This window comes from Pseudorasbora parva, chromosome 18 (assembly GCF_024679245.1).
Source record: "Pseudorasbora parva isolate DD20220531a chromosome 18, ASM2467924v1, whole genome shotgun sequence".
Classification (NCBI taxonomy): domain Eukaryota; kingdom Metazoa; phylum Chordata; class Actinopteri; order Cypriniformes; family Gobionidae; genus Pseudorasbora; species Pseudorasbora parva.
In genome coordinates this window covers 26,896,804-26,915,916 of record NC_090189.1, presented here as the reverse complement: position 1 = coordinate 26,915,916, position 19,113 = coordinate 26,896,804, and the positions used below count along the sequence as shown (strand labels likewise).

Here is a 19,113-nt window from a genome sequence, read left to right as displayed (position 1 = left end):
TAAAGTTTTCTTTACAAAACTTTACAAACTATAATCTCTAACTTCCACTAACTGCCATATGCACATTTAAAGAGAGACTGGCATTCTAGCGCATAATTACAGTTTGTAAAGTATTAGATATGGATATTTTTTTTCTTATACAAACGCATCGCTTCGCTTCAGAAGGCCTTTATTAACGCCCCGGAGCTATGTGGATCACTTTTATGAAGGATGCCCTTTTATGGACAGAAACAGCAATCCACTGCCATTATAAAGCTTGGAAGAGTCAGGACATTTATTTTTTTTAATTCATAGACTACGAATGGCTGGTGCAACCATAAGCAGGTCTCTGGTCCTCTTATACTCATACATATGTTTACATGGGGGAGGCCAGACAGGGTCTCAGTGTCACCATTGTGGGAGAAATAAAGTGGCCAAATGCCTCTTTTAAAACCCATTTGAAGGGTAAACATTGGAACAATGAATTGCTCCGATCTGCACACAAGTTGGGTGGAGCACATCAGTGAAACACCAACAGCTTTCGCCTATTACGTCCAAGTTTAGAGTCACTGGTTTAAAATCACACTCAAGTGGATGGATGTTTTCTTGCTAAAAGCAGAAGGGCACTTTAGTCAAGTGTTTACTTAAAGGACCATTGAAGATTAAAGAAAAGAGGGGCGTGTTTTTGACTGGGCACCCATGAACATGAGGGTCTGCATAAACCACTTTACGTAACAAGAGAGATGTACAACATCTCAACCTTATGTAAATGTTCTCCATGTGTGTGTTGAAGTCAGAATAATCTAATGTAGCTTCTCCATCACAGTCATAGCATCAGAGGATGAAATCAAGTGAGTTGTCTAGTGCCGTCATTGTTGGGTCCAAGAATAACAACCTCCAATCCAATTTACAGCATATCCTGATATACAATGATAAACCTCTAGTCCACTTTCTAAGTGGATCAAGATCAAAGCTGCCAAAAACTCTCCTCAAAAAGATTCAAAGAAAAAAAGATTCCTGCTGTACCATTTTGTAATTTAACGTTCATGTTCTGAGCGCAAGTTAACAAGTCTCATTTTTAACATACTTTAAATGATACCATAACACCACTGCACTGCTTTCTGAGATTATACTTATAAAACGGCACACAAAATTACAGCGCTTGAAGAACCACAGTGAACACAACACCACAGAGCACGATGAAACTGTGATAATCAAAATGTGTCTTGTTGTTTTTGTGGTCTTAAGCAAAGTTTCCTGCATTGACCGCTGAGCAGAATAAAACCAGAATAATATCATCCATTCCCTCAAACCAGCCGTCCACTCATGAAATAAAAGCTCTTATGTAAAATTATATGCAGGAATCTTTGGTGTCATCAGGAATGGAATGTCATAACATTGTTTTATCTTCACTTTTCTGAATCCCTCTCTTCGTATTTTGTGATGGATGATTGTTTTTCATTTAGTCAGTAGTTTTCAAACACTAAGATTCAACCACTAAAACATCTGCCATTCATTTTGGAAGGTGTAAGTGGTGTGACTTGTGGTTCGCAATGGAAATGTCCTGCGTTGTTGAGAACAATTTCTAATCTATCACTTTGAATCTTTCTCTTCTTTTGCCAGGGAATGCCAGGACCAAAAGGAGATAAGGTATATTCACCCCACAACACATTCCAGCATGATTTTTTGCTCTAACTGAAGCATTTTGTGCCTGTTACCCATTGCGACACAAAAAAGTGCTAAGAGTGGCTCTCTCCACAGGGTGACCAGGGAGACATCGGGCCCAGGGTGAGTGTCAAATCTCTTTATTCCCCCACTCAGTTTCTTCAGAAGTCTGAGTTTACAGAGTTTAAACTAATCTGAGGATGCCTCTTGACCCGGAAGTCAATTTAAGCCATTTCCTTTCCATTCAGATGGCCAGGCTTGGTTGCTTACAGTTTTACATTCTGATCTTTATCTGTTAAACTAATTCAAACTACAACCTCTATATGGGATCAATCACTGTTCGTCTGCCTCCACCAAGCCTGTTTTCGCCTCATCCACAGGAAAAAAGCGTGAGCCTTGACAAATCAGGAATCCGTCAGTGAAGATCGTACCACTTTTCTATCTATATCTACTCAAGCTATCATTTAAATCATTTGGCTCCCCGTGCTTCTTTTCCACCATATCTCATGACCATTCAGCACTATTAGAAACATGTGCATTGGCTGCTCTCTTTCTTTATGTTAAGAACATGTGTTGTATGCACTGCGTTGTTTTTCCTTAACGGCATCAAAGTCTGACAGTAGAAAAATGAACCAAAAAATTTGGAGTGGTGACATAAGCAGTCAGGAAAAGGAAAACAGCATATCCCATGGGCCGTGTTCCTCTTTTTTTGTGGATGTAAGAGTCAAATTAGCGCTTTTTCAACTCCACTTAAGCAGGAGGAGTATGACCCTTGGAATCCATTAAAGCTCTCATGGGACGAGGGCCCCTTGACCTGGAAGTCGATTAAAGCCGTGTTTCCTTCCAGATGGCAGGACTTGGGTTTGTAGTGCAGGTGGATAGTTGACCTTATGCTTACTCTTGACTTGTGACTTTTGCCCTTTGCCCAGACACAGAAGAAGCAGATCAGACTCACAAAGTAGTCTTTGTGTCATCAGAGGTAGTTGAGTAGAATGCCCTGCAAAGTCGTATGTACTAGGGTTGTGCACCATTCAGAATTGAACTAAGAATGCTGTTTAAATTCCAGTTCGGTTCCTGAATTTGAAATGAGGTAGCAAACAGGATGCAGAATTGCAATTTAAAGATTAAAGCTAAGTTAGCCTGAGAAACTTATTTGAAAGTTCTGAGGAAAAAGTCAGAAAATTCTTAAAGTTTGAAGCTTTGTAGGCAAGGACTTACTGATATATAGATTATCGAAATCCACTAAAAACATAACCCTAGGGTGCGTTTCCCGTACGCTGCTTAACTAACACAGCTTTGTTGAAGGAATCAACTAGCTATTACAACTGTTCCCTGAAACCGAATTGTTACAAATTTGTCGTTCAACCACGTTGGTTTATGACGTCATGCAGGTCAGTTTGCTTATTTAGCTTGAGATAAGGATTTATTAAGTCCAGATGTTCATGCAAACAAGAAACTACGCTTCTAATCACAGGTTGAGAGCTGTCGTTACAACCACTCAACTTTGCGATGCTGTTTGCAAATGTTCTCTGGAACTGTGTTTTCGGGAAGCAACCATAGTCAGCTAACGGTGCTTCAGAACAGCAATATCTCAGAAGCCATGCAAATCACCTTAGCATCATGGCGGCAAGTTGTGCATGAGCAAAAAAAAATGTTCTGCTGACAATGCAGAAATCTAAGCATGCTGTGGTCGTTCTCTACCCCTTTCAGTACAGTTCCTGCAGAGTGTTTTAATACACAGAAAAATCCCTGACACTCTGTGAGAAAGGAAAATCATGAAAAAGTGTTTTTCTCCAGGGAAAAAGTAGCCTTTCTTCATGAATGCATTGCAGACCTATCTAACCGCAACTCTAAACATAAACCTCATCACCATGTGCACTCATTGAAAGTTAATCATATCCAGAAGGTGTACGGGCTTGGTTTCTTAAAACAGAAGAAGAATAGCCAGAATAACTCTCACATGATTCAATTTCAAGTCGAAGCTCAGAAATACAATGTGAGATGTGAGAACCCTCCATTATATGTATCCTAACGGTGTCATTCTCCGAATCATCTCCTCTTTCCCCTTACATCATTTCCTGCCTCCGTTTTCTTCTATATGACCTCTGACCTCCCAGGGACCACCAGCCTACGCTGCCTCTGCAGGCCTGCTCAGTAATCAGATTCTCACGGTTAAGGTTTGTCCCTCTCAGCCCATCATCCCTGCATCTCCTGACACATGTGGCCATCCATGTTCACAAGCACCTGTGACTTCATACCTTACTCTATTTCACGTATTTTTCCGCTTCTCCTTTGTTCCCACAACCCTTGAGAAGACTGTGCAGGCTGAATATCTGTTTCTCCAGCTGTGATTACTGGCATCCTTGCTTTGTTTCTTATGCACTCTGTCCATCTTTCTCATTATCCGTCCGCCGCCATCAGATGGTCTTCCCTCGCTATGAGCATGGCTTTCTCTCGGCTACAGCTGACCATCACACATTTCACAGGCGCCTTCTGAAGGTAGAGCCAGACTTGTGCTTGCTGCTTCTCTCCTTTTCTCCATTTCTTCTGTGTGTCCTTGTCCTCAATTAGCAAATCTGGCAGTTTACAATGTTGTTTTGCATTCCTGTTTAGAATTTCAAAGAGAGGGTAATTGTTGTGTTTATTGACAATAGTGACGAAAACATGTTTGCTAGACCACAGCAAATAATCAAGCCAAGATAGCTTTTCCCCCTTTCTTGCAGTAGAAGTGTTTTGCATTATCTTAGTATGTTAAACAAAACCATTTTTGTGAGAAACCAGAAAACTTTTCTTTATAGATAGCTCTTAAAGCTTTTTACATGCTTCATCTGAATACCGAAACCAAACTTTCGGTTTCGTCAATGATTATAGGAGATGAAGTGAATATGAACCATGATTAGTATGCAGGCTAAGTTAAGTACCTATCTGAGTAACCTTAAGACTATGTAGATCAGAAGCAACAATTAAGCTCTTTTCAAAGACAATATTCAAAAATACTTGTTCTCTATCTCTTTCCGTAGGGTGATCAAGGTCAGGCTGGACCCCCAGGTCCCCCAGGACCTCCAGGAACACCTGGTCCCAGAGGGCCTCCAGGAAACACAGGCAGAGATGGGCCACAGGGCCACCCAGGAGAGCCGGTGAGACACTTGCGTTCTATCTCACGTGGTCTCTTGTGCCTGTGTCTTTACTGGGCTCACTCATTCTACAGCTGTTGTGGCTCATATATGAGTCACACTGCGCTGACGACCCCTGCTCAGAAGACCAGGTGCAGCTTCTTACTGAGCTGAACCCTGTACTCATTGTTGGGTTCAGACATACTGCATTTTCTTCTACACTTGGCAGATGCTCCCAAATCAACTTGGTTTAATATGCCCATATTGTTGGACAGGTAGCTGTAGAATACAATTTAAATGCAATGGCTGTTATGCATTCTGAGTTTATTCCAGATTTGGTGCATTGCTATATGCTTTCTATTGTGTAAATGCTGTGACACACCAAGCCAATGGTTGGCCGTCAGCCAATGTTGGCCCATTGGTGAATGGATATTGACCCAGTGATTCGCACAATTGGCACTAATTCTTATCTTGTAATAGGCATCATGTTTGGCACGCTTTGGGTGTACCTTTCAAGAAAAGTGCCTTATAAATAAGCTTTTATTATTATTTTCAACTCAGGGAGTTCTGAGATGTGGGACAAGTTTAAGTTAGGGGTTAATTCAAATATTTAACATGTTTGAGCAATATTAATAGTGATGCTTGTTTTTAGAATACAGAATAGCTGTTATTTCACCTTCCATCTTCATAAATCACCAGGGGTGTGGGAAGATGTTTTAGGTTGGAGTTGGGGGGGCTGGAAGAAACAATATACAGTCTATAAAACACATCAAAACTACACAAAGCACAACAAGTGTATCGTGAGAACTCTCGTTTAAACATTTTTCAGCTCATTTCAAACCCACATGGGCCCCACATAGAAATGTTGTCTGGTTTAAAGATGGGACAGAGATGGGTCTTGTGGATGTTTTCCACTTGGGTCCCACCTAGTGGCAGGTGCAATCCTGCATGAAATCCATATCAGCAATTAACATGGGACCAATTATGGAACCCGCGGACAATATGTTGGCTGGGCAAAAAATTGCATTGCATTTACAATCCTGTGAAAACAGGAGGTGCTGTAGCACACCTACTTCCCGTGCCCCTGTAAATCACATGAAGCCTCAACATGCTGTTCTCACTTCTCAGTAATGCATTATATAACTATTATATAGTCTGTGAGGTAGGATACTTGGCGATTGATGTACAGCTCCAGAGTATGTAACTCTGCTGGTTTCTCCATTTGTAATAAATGCCGTTTTCCTCAGCCAGTTTATCCCAACATATGTTATACACTGTTTCCTTTTCAGACTACCATCTAAACCAAACAAAGAATAGTGCAGATTCTCACCCTGCTCTCTGCCTCATATTGGGAGCAGATGTTCATGGGTCAAGAAGCTCAAAGGCCATTTCCTGTTATTGTGTCTCAAATTGTGTTTATATATGCCTAAGTGAAACCACCTCATTAGGCCTGATGCCATGCCTTTGTCCTTCTCAGATGTGCCAGGAAACATGACAGACATTGCGCTGCGGCACAAACCCAGCAAGCAATAGTTGTCATTTCACCATCTCAGTTAACTATAGGCCTAATAGAGTCTGGCTAAGAGTAACCTACTTCTACCCAAAACAACCTTGAATTTGGTTACATGTCATTTTTGCCAAAATAACTTGCATATGATATTACATAATATAAGCAAAGTCACCAATGTTTACAAGGTGTTTAGTTTCATTTCTTTGGCACGTTCATGTTCTAGATGACCAGTTTTTCTTGGGCTATGGTTAGACATCTATTACATTTGACTGACCAAATTGTGCCTTGTTTTAGACATCAGGGCTGTTTTTTATGATTTTTGGTGGGTGTAGTACAATATTTCTTCAATTTTGAATCTCTAGCTGGCTTGAATATGTTCTTGGAACCATACAGGATGTCTGAACTATATGTCTAAATGGCCATTGTGACCATTGTTTTGGTGTATTCCAAAATTATTTTGATTTAATATTTATTCAGCTTATTGGCTGAATAACCCTGTCTCACACATTTGGATCATCTTCACTTTTTTTTCATGGGATATGATTAAAAATAAAAAATTAAAGTAATTGCACTATGTTCTAATGAGGCCTGACATCTAGTGGACAGTCAAAAGAGCAAGCCTATACCTGATTCTTTAAAAAAAAAATACTTAAAAATTAATATTTGCTTTCTAATTAACAGGGTCCTCCTGGAAAAGATGGAAATGAGGTAGAACTTAATATTTTTGTTTACTTATATAAACTCATATTTAATCTTTAATCTACAACTTCATGGAATTCAAATTAATCATGCATAAATTAGGGATTTGTAATATCTTAATGACATACTGACTTTTGTAATATATTTCTTTTCCCATACAGGGACCAAGAGGGCCACCTGGCATGCAGGTATTATACGTGTGTGTGTGTGTGTGTGTGTGTGTGTGTGTGTGTGTGTCCTTGTATATATTACATTGTGGGGACCAAATGTCCCCATAAGGATAGTAAAGCCTGAGATTATCTACACTGTGGGGACCAGCCAGCCGTCCCCACTTTCCAAAATGCTTATAAATCATACAGGATGAGTGTTTTTTTTTTTTTTTTGAGAAATTAAAAATGCAGAATGTTTTCTGTGATGAGTAGGTTTAGGGGTTATGGGCAGTGTAGGGGGATATAATGTACAGTTTGTACGGTATAAAAAAAATTAAGTCTATATACGTCAATATTTTCCCCACAAAGATAGTCAGCCAAACGTGTGCGTGTGTGCGTGCGTGTGTGTGCTTGTCTACAAACATATGTGAATTGCATGCAGTGGTCCCTAAATTATTTGGACACTTCAGGCACATATATGATTAAATATGATTGCTGCAATAATAATAACAAAATAATAAAACCAAGTGGCATTTATTTTGAATAATTGAAGCACACTTATACACTTCAAGCAGAACATGCACAAAAAAGTTCAATATTCAATAAGACTTTATTTTATACAATATTAGATTACAGAATCAATATGAATTGTTTTCTTGTTAAGGGTGCAAATGGTGTTAACGGCATGCCTGGACCACAGGGCCCTTTAGGGCCAAAGGTTAGATTTTCACCCTCTCCACCTTTTACTTTTCTTTTCTAATACATACAAACACAACCATAATTTAATGCAGGCATTGTTTATGTATATAGGGGGATCAGGGTGCTCCAGGTACTGAGGGAAAAAAAGGGATTGATGGATTCCCTGGCATGAAGGTAAGCTGTCTGTTGAGAAGATTGTAATTGTATATTACTGATTCAGTTGTTGTGTTTATGAGATATAGTTGCATTCATAAATGCATATACTAAAATAATATAGTAATCCAATCCCAATCCCCTTTCTTAGGGTGAAAAGGGAGATGTTGGGGATCCAGGACCCCAGGTGAGTGTTTATTAAAGTCTTTTTCCCATTATATTTTCAGAATTTGGCGTTTACTGACGTTTTAGTGTGGCTGAGAAACTTTTGGAAAACATTAGTGTGGACGGAGCGTTTTCAAATCTATTCTCTCTCTCTCTCTCTCTCTCTCTCTCTCTCTCTCTCTCTCTCTCTCTCTCTCTCTCTCTCTCTCTCTCAGGGTTTGCCTGGAGAGAAAGGATCTACTGACTTCACAGAAAATGCAGAACTAGCTGCTAGACTCAAAGCACTGCAGGTACATTGTATTTTTTGTTTACAATGTCTAATCCTGTGTGAAGACCCTTTTGTTACCTCAAGACTTTTGTATTCAAATGTTTTTTTTTCCATAACAAATAGGGGCCCCCAGGCCCTCCTGGAGAGCAAGGGCCAAAAGTGAGTGATATATTTTCATTATTGTATTGTCATACAACAGTTTCCATTGCTGAAAAAGTATAACATTCATTTAAAACAGGGAGAAATGGGCTTGCATGGAGCACCAGGACCTGAAGGAAAGCAGGTTGGTTCAGACATAATCTAGTTATACTAAAGCCGGGCGCACACTGTATGATTTATTATAGTCCTTTACGGCTGTTGCTTGTCAGACTATACGAACATTTCCCAGCTGTAAGCCCTGTCACACTGCGGTCTCAGTTGTCAATGTCAGACCGTTCAACAGTCAAGAAAACAGCAATTACTCCTTTGGTAGTTGTGTGCTGCATTTATATGCGGAAGAGAAATGGCGGCTATCAAAAACAAAAATGATCTCTTGCGTTAATTTTGATCATGATTTCTCCTGAGAAAAAAAAGCTCAAAAGTTAATAAAAGTAATAAACAAAGGTTCAGCACTCCCATTGTTTTCATTTATTTACGCTTGAGGTAGAAGTCACAATACAAGACATCAATGCATCAAATCTTGTTACACTTCCAGAATTTAGGGTAAAGGTAAAATTTGATCGCAAGGGTCAGGAGATTCCATCCTTTCAGAGCGTCTTCATAGCCACGCCTCCTTCAACACAAATGAACCACAAATTTTGCAAAACGTCACAAGAGATCACATCGTGTATAGAGTCGGTGGGCAGTTAATATAATGACGGCAGAGTTGTGACGGTTCACCGTACTACTTGAAAACAAAGAAGCTGGCTAACAGCAGCCTTTCCAATCGGCTTTGGCCGCAACTCTGGAAGACTTTGAGTTGAAGGGTTAGTTCACCAAAAACTTCTTCTTGAAGTGGGTCTGGCTTGTCAGGCTATCAGACATTCGAATCGTAGCCAAAACCATACAGTGTGAACCCAGCTCTATAGTTATACAAGTATACGGCATTATATAGTGTGGCGTCTCATCCAGGGCCATAAAGGGGAGAGAGGTGACGCAGGAGAGCCTGGAGCAAAAGGGGAAAAGGGGGATACTGGGCTAACAGGGCCTTCAGTGAGTATTTACAACATAAAGCATCCTATTGGCATGTTTACCACAAGGATTATGATATTGTATCGTACCATGGTGTTTTAGGGGGCAGCAGGGCAAAAAGGAGATAAAGGAGACTCTAGGCTTGAGGACAATTTGGTGAGTTTAACATACTCTACATATTACAATATGAAGAACCTAATCAAGATGTATCTTAACTGGACTGATCTTGATAACTCTTTTTGTAGGCCCAAATGATCTCTTTGCCTGGCCCACCAGGACCTCCTGGACCCCCTGGGCCTGCCGTAAGGAATACAGTTTACTACTACACTTACGGAAAAGAAGTATTCTTCAAGTTAATTTTATGAAGTATATTTAACTTAAGTAATGTTAAAGTATATTTTTAAGTTTACTTTATGAATTGTGTTTACTAATATCAATGTGTACTAGTAGTAAACTTTAAAGTGTACTATATCAATACAGCTTGGACTACACAAGTAGTCCTTTTTATTTAATAGGCTACTCAATCAAAAGATTAAACACAATTTAATGGCAAGTATACTTTGAATACTTCATTATACTTGTAAGTATATATCGATCAAAAGATTGAATATAAGTATAGGCCAAATACTTAGACCTTTCTATTATTATAAGTCTAGTATACTTAAGTGCAACTTTAAGTATGTTTCTGATAAGTATATAAAAAGTAGACTGAAAGTATACTTTCTTATTTTTTTAGGTTAAAATAAGTATACTAGTAGCACACTTGAATAAACTTCTTTTTCGTAAGGGTAGTTCAGACGTATTTTGTTAAGGAAGGCTAAGAAGACTAACCATTTTTTCTTCCAGGGATATCATGGATTGCCTGGAATCAAGGTGAGATTGTGAAGTACTGTTGAAAAGGAATGGCCATTTCAGGTGCATTTTGTGGTAATGGCAAATTAAATGTTTAACACAAATGTATAATGTAACACAGGGGGAGCCTGGTGAGACAGTTAAAGGGGAAAAGGGGGACGCTGGAGAGAAAGGTCCATCTGGGCAACGGGTAAGTTTTGTTACAAAAACAATGTGAATATGCAGAAATCACTCTAAGACTTGTATAGAGGTGAAGCGCCTGGACAGATACAATTGTGCTTCTTGTGCTTCTTGTGCTTCAAGGGTCTTCAAGGCTTTCCAGGGTCTAATGGCTTGGTAGGCCTGCCAGGTGCAAAAGGTGAAAAGGTCAGTGTTTTGTACACCTTAAAATGACAAAGTCTGAAAATACTACAAATAACACTAACTCTCACTGTGGTTTATTTTCAAGGGAAAACAAGGTGAACCAGGATTAGATGTAAGTGATTATTGTGCTATTGGTTATGGTTACATACTTGAGTACATGAATGTAATTTCTTACTGTACATGGCTCTCCTGTGACAGGGTTTCCCAGGGCTTCAAGGAGAAAAGGGGGACAGAGGAGACAGGGGAGAGAAGGTTAGAGAAACAAATACTTTATTTTCAATAACTACTGTTTGTATGTAGGTGATAATGTACGTACACTAACCTAAATGATTATTAGGAACACCTGTTAAATTTCTCATTAATGCTATCCAATCAACCAATGGCAGTTGCTTCAATGCATTTAGGGGTGTGGTCCTGGTCAAGACAATCTCCTGAACTCCAAACTGAATGTCAGAATGGGAAAGAAAGCTGATTTAAGCAATTTTGAGTGTGGCATGGTTGTTGGTGCCAGACGGGCCGGTCTGAGTATTTCATAATCAGTTCTGTTACTGGGATTTTCACACACAAGCATTTCTAGGGTTTACAAAGAATGGTGTGAAAAGGGAAAAACATCCAGTATGCAGCAGTCCTGTGGGCGAAAATGCCTTGTTGATGCTAGAGGTCAGAGGAGAATGGGCCGACTGATTCAAGCTGATAGTAGAGCAACTTTGGATGAAATAACCACTCGCTACAACCGAGGTATGCAGCAAAGCATTTGTGAAGCCACAACACGCTCAACCTTGAGGTGGATGGGCTACAACAGCAGAAGACCCCACCGGGTACCACTCATCTCCACTACAAATAGGAAAAATACCCCTTTTTCACCAGAATGAACCGGGTGCTAGTTCAGCGCCAGTGCTAGTGCCAGTACGTAGTTGGTTCGACTGAGGAGCCTTCTAAGAACCGTTTGCTTTTCCACATGCTGAGAGCCACAACAGAGCCAGGTCTTACGTCACTGTGTACGTCTAATCTTTCTCAGCAATGCTAGCAGGTTAGCGGGAAACACACACCAGGCATGTTCTAATGCATCGCCGTTGCGCAGACCAACCCGCGTATGATATAAAAAAAACGGATGAGTGATTCAAAAGCATAAGGAGTCTCGCTGTTCCTCGCTGTTACTTTGATGTCATACAGCAATTGGTCTGCACAGCGCCTATGCATCTCGAACGTTGCGTTCCTATTGATTAACATGACTTGACGATATTGTTAATCATCAGCATTAAAACTGCCTTGGTGGAAAAGGGGTAAAAGAGGCTACAATTTGCACAAGCTCACCAAAATTGGACAGTCGAAGACTGGAAAAATGTTGCCTGGTCTGATGAGTCTTGATTTCTGTTGAAACATTCAGATGGTAGAGTCAGAATTTGCCGTAAACAGAATGAGAACATGGATCCATCATGCCTTGTTACCACTGTGCAGGCTGGTGGTGGTGGTGTAATGGTGTGGGGGATGTTTTCTTGGCACACTTTAGGCCCCTTCGTGCCAATTGGGCATCGTTTAAATGCCACGGCCTACCGGAGCATTGTTTCTGACCATGTCCATCCCTTTATGACCACCATTTACCCATCCTCTGATGGCTACTTCCAGCAGGATAATGCACCATGTCACAAAGCTCAAATCATTTTAAAGTGGTTTCTTGAACATGACAATGAGTTCACTGTATAAATTGGCCCCCACAGTCACCAGATCTCAACCCAATAGAGCATATTTGGGTTGGAACGATGGAACGGGAGCTTCGTGCCCAAGATGCTATCCTATCAATATGGGCCAACATTTCTAAAGAATGCTTTCAGCACCTTGTTGAATCAATGCCACGTAGAATTAAGGCAGTTCTGAAGGTGAAAGGGGGTCAAAACACAGTATTAGTATGGTGTTTCTAATTATCCTTTAGGTGAGTGTGTGTGTTTGTGTATATATATATATATATATATATATATATATATATATATATATATATATATATATATATATATATATATCAGACCTCTCCTCTCATCTCCTTGTTTCCTTGCAGGGCGAGAGAGGCTCAATAGGAAAAAAAGGTCTGAAAGGACAGAAGGGAGAGCAGGGACCTCCAGGGCTTGATCAGCCTTGTCCTGTGGTATGTCATAAATTTATGTGTTGTTTGGAAAAATAAATGCAATGCTCTTTGCTGTCCCTTTTATGCAAGTTAAAGGAAAATTCAGCTCTGTGTGCATGAGTTTACTACAGCTAGGATTTGACATGAATGGGTTTTACTGACAGGATACCAAATGGGGGTTGAGAACATAGTGGGGAGGCAAGGGCTCCATCAGATGCCCCCTGCCCTTTGGTACAGTATTTTTATCTTGTGTTTGTTCACACATCATTTGCTGTCTCCATCCTGGTGCTGTGGGTTCCTCTGTCCACAACCATGAGATCTGATTCAGATGGCTTGGCATAGAGCAGAGTATCTGAACTACTTAATCACGTGTTCTTATAATCTCTAAATTTGCACAGCAAAGTTTTGCCGCATACAGAATCGAACTCTAAGAAAGGGCATGCAAAACTGCACAATTTTAAAATCAACAACCATGTTGAGTATTTGAACAGTATTCTAGTCATTGCCTGTCAAGAAAGCATTATTAAACCATTGACAATTTATTCAAATTACCTTAAGGGTATAGTTCACCCAAAAATGAAAATTAGCCTATGATTTACTCACCCTCAAGTCATCCTATGTGTAGGACATTCTTCTTTCAGGTGAATAAAAGTTGAGTTATATAAAAAAAGGTTCTGGCTAATCCAAGCTTTTTAATGGCCGGATTGTTGCTCTGTTTTTGAAGTCCATAGTAATGCATCTGTCCGTCAAATATGCTCCACATGGCCCCGGGAGGTTAATAAATGCCGTTAGAAGTGATTTGATGCGTTTGTGTAAGAAAAATATCCATATTTAAAACTTTATAAAGTAATGTTTCGGCCGATCCCCTTCCGTATTCAGTTTATGGAAAAAGTATTGAAAGTGCCTCTGCAGTTCAAAGGCTTATGCTAGTAGGTACGCTCGTCAGACGTGGGGTACGCATCTTGAACTCCGAGAAGGCACTTTCAACACTTTTCCACAGAAGGCGATCAGCTGGAACTTTAATTTAAAAAGTTTTAAATATGTATATATATTTTTTACACAAACACACCAACTTCAGCAGGCCTTTATTAACCTCCCAGAGCTGTGTGGAGCATATTATTTAATGGACAGATGCATTTTTATGGACTTCAAAAACAGAGCAGCAATCCCTGCCATTATAATGCTTGGATTAACCAGGACTTTTTTAATATAACTCAACTTTTATTCATCTGAAGGCAGAATGTCATACACCTAGGATGACTTGAGAGTGAGCATATCATATATCATGGCGAGATCATATATCATGGCTAGTTTTCATTTTTGGTTGAATTATCCCTTTAATTTCACCATTAACCATTAACACGTTGTCCTAAATATTAAAAATAAAGCTACAGTAAAGCTAAATTGAATTGATCACCCTCATTAATTACAGAGTAGTTGGTTCATGGGGATCCAGTTGACCATCTGATCTCTAATTCTAACTCCGGTGTAAGTGTTCATATCTAATCTATGCCTTGCCCTGTGATATATAGATCACATGAGAGAAATAACTGCACCCACCTGGATTTATGATTTTGACCATCTGAGCTGTAGTGATGATGTGAGCATGATGTGTGCTGCGTTTCACATTCAGATTTACTGCCAAAGGTGTTCCTCTGTGGGTTAGTGTGCTTCCTTTAGTCTCATATAATCCTTGGTGAAAGGCTTCATATGTGATTCCTCATTCCTTCCTGCCCCATCAGTAAGAATTTTGAAACAAATCATTGATTTCCTTCTCTTCTGTATTGACAGGGGCGAGATGGACTGCCCATACCAGGATGCTGGCATAAGGTATAATTATATATGTCATGTGGGGAATCTGAGTCCTGCTATAGTTTTCCCATCATCCTTGCCATAAAAATGAGGACATTGCATTATGACTGCTTCTTGTGTCTCCTAACAGTTTTCTCCTATTACTCTCTTGCAGTAATGACTAACCTGGAGCATGGAATTTGTACATATTGATATATATTTTGCAAGTAACATTTGCTTTTTTTCTCCCAATTTTTTTTTTAGTAATCTTTTATTTAATAAATTGGGTTTTCATTCAGGAGCCCCTGCGAAAATAATGTCTGTATCGCTGCATTAACAAAAGAGGGGGTCTCCACTGCCACAATAACAAGTGTAGAAGAGCAGTGAAGAGAGTAGGTGCTGAGACTGTACTGATTTTGAGAAGAGACATGAACTCAATGCTAGTGGATGCACAGAGAATGCTGCTGATGTCCTTGAGGAGAGAATGGGTCCTAAACCAATATATAACCCTGAACTTTCTAACAGACTGACCAATGCATCTACATATATGACTTCATGTCATGTTCTTCACTGGCTGTCTTACTTCTCTGGGTGCCATTTGAACCAACCCCATGCAATCTTCATTAAATATTTGCTTTGAAAGGAAGAGGCTTCCGGGCAGGCATGGCCAAGCCATCGTCTCATGCCTAAAGGACATTGAATGGGCTACATGGAGTGAGAATGCTTTGCCAAAGTTCAGCTGGATGTTTCAAATGAAAGGACTCATCTATACTACAAGAACATGATGGGGACATTGCACTGGATTTGTACTGATGTATGAATATATGGACAAATCTGTACTCAGGAAACTCTTTTCACTTGGTCAATAGGAAACAACATCATTTGTACCATTGCTCACTAAAATACACCAACGGAAAGTATGGGGGAAAAGTACAATAACTGATATCATGTAAAAGTTGTTGCAAGTCTTGTCTGTTTATATAAGAAGCCTCACTGTATAAACTACTCTTAGTCTTTTATTCAGTTTTTTCTGAGGGGTTTGCATCCTAAACGAGCATTATATGAAGTTTGTGTAAATAAAATGGATCATTTTTACATTTTAAAGCTTATTGTGTGAATAACTTTGTACTGTGCATTGTTTTATTATCAGTTATTTTCCCCTCATTATGTTTTGTTAAAAAGTTCAACCCCTTAGGTGACTTCATTTCGTGGTTTTGAATTGTTTTCGTTTTTGCTCTCTTTCTGCTGCGTAAATTTACGTTCGCAAGACTCTCGTGAGGGCGGGGCCTAACAGTGGTTCAGGACAGCATGGACCAGCATAGGCCGAAAAAAATAGGGAGTTCAGGACTGGCTCCTAAAATTTTGATTGACGGGTCCTTAAACCGGAAGAAGTGTTTCAGTGGCGTGGCGCATGTTAGTGTTGTGTAGACTCTGGAGCTGAGCTGTGCCTGTGAGTAACTTAGTCTACACTAATATTAGTTGTAGTAATAGTGATGATGATAATGATACGAATATTTTAAAGAACATAAATGACAACACGGATATTTTCCACAGATATTCGAGATGAGTAAATTAACGTTAATCGGGAGCTTCGCGGAGCTCCGACATCGTCTACGGCAGGACATTCGAGGCAGTCTGATGTAAGTTTAAGATAATCAATAGATACATCTAGATAGACATTTATTCTTGTGCAGAATGCAACAGTTCTGTCTTTATTATTTTGTATGTAATATCACCGGTTCGTTAATCTGGTTAAGAAAATTATTCTATTTTTATAATTGTCCATACAAAAACAAATGTACGATTTTTGCCTAATGTTTTGCTTATCAGGACCAAAGAGAAATATGGCACGCCACTGAACACATTCATGTTATTCTGTGTACAAAACACCAATTTAAAAGGGGGTTTGGTCACTTTTCAAGTGTATTTTAGCAGGTGATTTCATTATATTTTTAAATCTAATAAACTCAGAATGGAATTATGTAATTATGTACAAGTGTGCAAGAATATATTTTGCAGTGTGTGCCAACAAAGTTTCATGTTATTTGTTGGAATGAAACTTTAGATATGGATTACTGGATGTTGCTAATCAAGAATTAACAAATGCTGCATCAAATCATGATGACATCAGGGGCATTAACAAGGGTTAATAAACTTAGTTTGGTTCGTTTGGTCCGGACCAAAAAACAAAACATATAGTCCTGGTCCGCTTAGTGTTCACACTGGCATTTTTAACAGCGAACCTAAAGTTACCGAATCAAAGGCATAGGGAGATGCTCACAAACTGATTGGTCTGCTTATGATGTAGGAGCTTGCTTACACTGTTAAAAACAATGCTGTGTGCTGGATTAAACGCGATCATTTTATGCGTGTACATGGCATTATTTTTACCAGCTGAGAAATTATGAAGAGCTCATAAAATGTTCAAAACATTCAAAACAATGCTGTGTGCTGGATTAAACGCGATCATTTTATGCATGTACATGGCATTATTTTTACCAGCTGACTTATGCGTCACATCTTGTGACATTACGTCTGGTTTTTGGTTCGTTTACATGTCTTTGGTCCGTGTTGCGTTCATACATCAATCGAACCGCACCAGAGTTCGTTTGGAAGCGGACCGAGACCCATCTTTTTAGCGGTCTCTGTCTGCTTGTTTAGTGCGCACCAGGGTTCGGATGGCAGCGTTCACATATGTTCAAATGAACCGCACTAACCGAGCAATCGCACCAGGGTTCGTTTTAATCGAACCAAACATGACAAGTGTGAACGCACCCTTAATTAATATCTCTCAGAGTTCAGAAGAATCTTCCAAAAGTTTATCAGAAATGGTAACTATCACTTGCGTTAACTTGGGATGCCCACGTTTGGATATCCAGAAGGATGACCTTCAAGAACTTCTCTCTACTGCTCTTCCTGCTGAAACTATTGCACTGTGGTGTTTCTAGACAAACACTCATCAGAAGGCTGAAGGAACACCTCTCTGCTATTCCCATTAAACTGATAACGCCCTTGATCGTCTAGTGAGAGCAATAAAATTAAGAATGCCCCATGCTGAATACTGACTTGTAAAAAGTGAACTGCCGTTCGTATGAAAAATTGTTAATGTGAAAGCTGTCCTGCAGACCTGGGAGCGCACCAGTACCACACCATACCTGGAGGAGGTCCATATTCCACCAGCAGGAATATAGTGAGATGCGCGTTCCCTATTGAACTGCCGGTATTGTGTGTGTGTGCAATTTATGCGTACAGTGTGAGAAACACGGACTTGGGAGTGCTCTTGTTCAGAAAATAATTTTTGTTTTGTAATGCATTTAGTTCAATAAAATATAATATATCTCTTCCACAGTACGTGGTGACCAGGGAGTCAAAAATTTGGAAATTGCACGATGCATGTTCTCAGTACGAGTCGCAGTACCATTTCTGGAAAAAGCATGCACAATCAAAGGTAAAGCTACTAGTTCAACCATTAAAAGTTGTACCTCAGGCTCTTTATTTCTGCTGGGGCACACAGTCACTTGCCTTACCCAACACAGTGTAAGATATTTTCTATTTAGTCCGAGAGATTCCATCTCTCCATTGAAAACGTTTGCACAGTATACTGTCCCTTTCCAGAAGGACCAAACATCATCAAAGTAGTCTATATGTGACATCTGTGGGTTAGTTAGAATCTCTTGAAGCATCGAAAATATATTTTGGTCCCAAAATAACAAAAACTACGACTTTATTCAGCATTGTCCTCTCTTCCAGGTTTGTTTTCATGAATCAACTTATTGATTCATGATTCGGATCGTGGGTCAAACAGATTTGAATCTTTATTTGAGGTTTGAAAACAAACTTGGAAGAGAAGACAATGTTGAAAAAAGTCATAGTTTTTGTTATTTTTTGGACCAAAATGTATTTTCGATGCTTCGAGAGATTCTAATTAACCAACTGATGTCACATATGGACTACTTTGATGATGTTTTTATTCCCTTTCTGGACATGGTCATACACTTGCATACGCTCTCAGACTAAATATAAAATACCTTAAACTGTGTTCTGAAGATGAACGGAGGTCTTACGGATGTGGAACGACATAAGGATGAGTCATTAATGACATAAATTTCATTTTTTTGGGTGAACTATCCATTTAAAGGGATAGTTCACCCAAAAATAAAAATGCTATTCTTATCTGCTTACCCCCAGGGCATCAAAGATCTAGGTGACTTTGTTTCTTCAGTAAAACACAAATGAAGATTTAACTCAACTCCAACTGTTGCAGTGTGCCAGTCATATAATGGATGTCAATGGTAACAAATGAGAGTATGAGAACCAGAGAGGATGAATGAGTACCATTCACATGCATTATACGACTGACAGACTGCAACGGTTGGAGTTAAAAAACAAAGTCACCCATATCTTGGATGCCCTGGGGG

The 19,113-nt window shown here is 39.6% G+C and overlaps 1 protein-coding gene and 1 long non-coding RNA gene across 3 annotated transcripts in view; both read left to right on the top strand.

Moving 5' to 3' along the window:
- Window positions 1–15,799, top strand: part of LOC137046851 (collagen alpha-1(XXIII) chain) — a 117,367-nt gene extending 101,568 nt beyond the window's left edge. Inside the window, exons 8-29 of the mRNA XM_067424284.1 lie at window positions 1,603–1,629; window positions 1,741–1,767; window positions 3,762–3,821; window positions 4,665–4,781; window positions 6,949–6,975; window positions 7,128–7,154; window positions 7,780–7,833; window positions 7,926–7,988; window positions 8,119–8,154; window positions 8,348–8,422; window positions 8,524–8,559; window positions 8,639–8,683; window positions 9,511–9,591; window positions 9,673–9,726; window positions 9,816–9,872; window positions 10,417–10,443; window positions 10,544–10,612; window positions 10,726–10,788; window positions 10,871–10,897; window positions 10,984–11,037; window positions 12,839–12,925; window positions 14,696–15,799. Of these exons, the coding sequence (XP_067280385.1) occupies window positions 1,603–1,629; window positions 1,741–1,767; window positions 3,762–3,821; window positions 4,665–4,781; window positions 6,949–6,975; window positions 7,128–7,154; window positions 7,780–7,833; window positions 7,926–7,988; window positions 8,119–8,154; window positions 8,348–8,422; window positions 8,524–8,559; window positions 8,639–8,683; window positions 9,511–9,591; window positions 9,673–9,726; window positions 9,816–9,872; window positions 10,417–10,443; window positions 10,544–10,612; window positions 10,726–10,788; window positions 10,871–10,897; window positions 10,984–11,037; window positions 12,839–12,925; window positions 14,696–14,740 (1,158 nt within the window). The 3' untranslated portion in view covers window positions 14,741–15,799. The remainder of the gene's footprint in view (window positions 1–1,602; window positions 1,630–1,740; window positions 1,768–3,761; window positions 3,822–4,664; window positions 4,782–6,948; window positions 6,976–7,127; window positions 7,155–7,779; window positions 7,834–7,925; window positions 7,989–8,118; window positions 8,155–8,347; window positions 8,423–8,523; window positions 8,560–8,638; window positions 8,684–9,510; window positions 9,592–9,672; window positions 9,727–9,815; window positions 9,873–10,416; window positions 10,444–10,543; window positions 10,613–10,725; window positions 10,789–10,870; window positions 10,898–10,983; window positions 11,038–12,838; window positions 12,926–14,695) is intronic.
- Window positions 15,800–16,002: 203 nt separating this feature from the next.
- The window catches only part of LOC137046564 (uncharacterized), a 14,351-nt gene continuing 11,240 nt past the window's right edge, over window positions 16,003–19,113 (top strand). For both annotated transcript variants that reach the window (XR_010899000.1, XR_010899001.1), the window contains exons 1-3: window positions 16,003–16,145; window positions 16,250–16,335; window positions 18,045–18,143. This is a non-coding gene — a long non-coding RNA (uncharacterized lncRNA). The remainder of the gene's footprint in view (window positions 16,146–16,249; window positions 16,336–18,044; window positions 18,144–19,113) is intronic.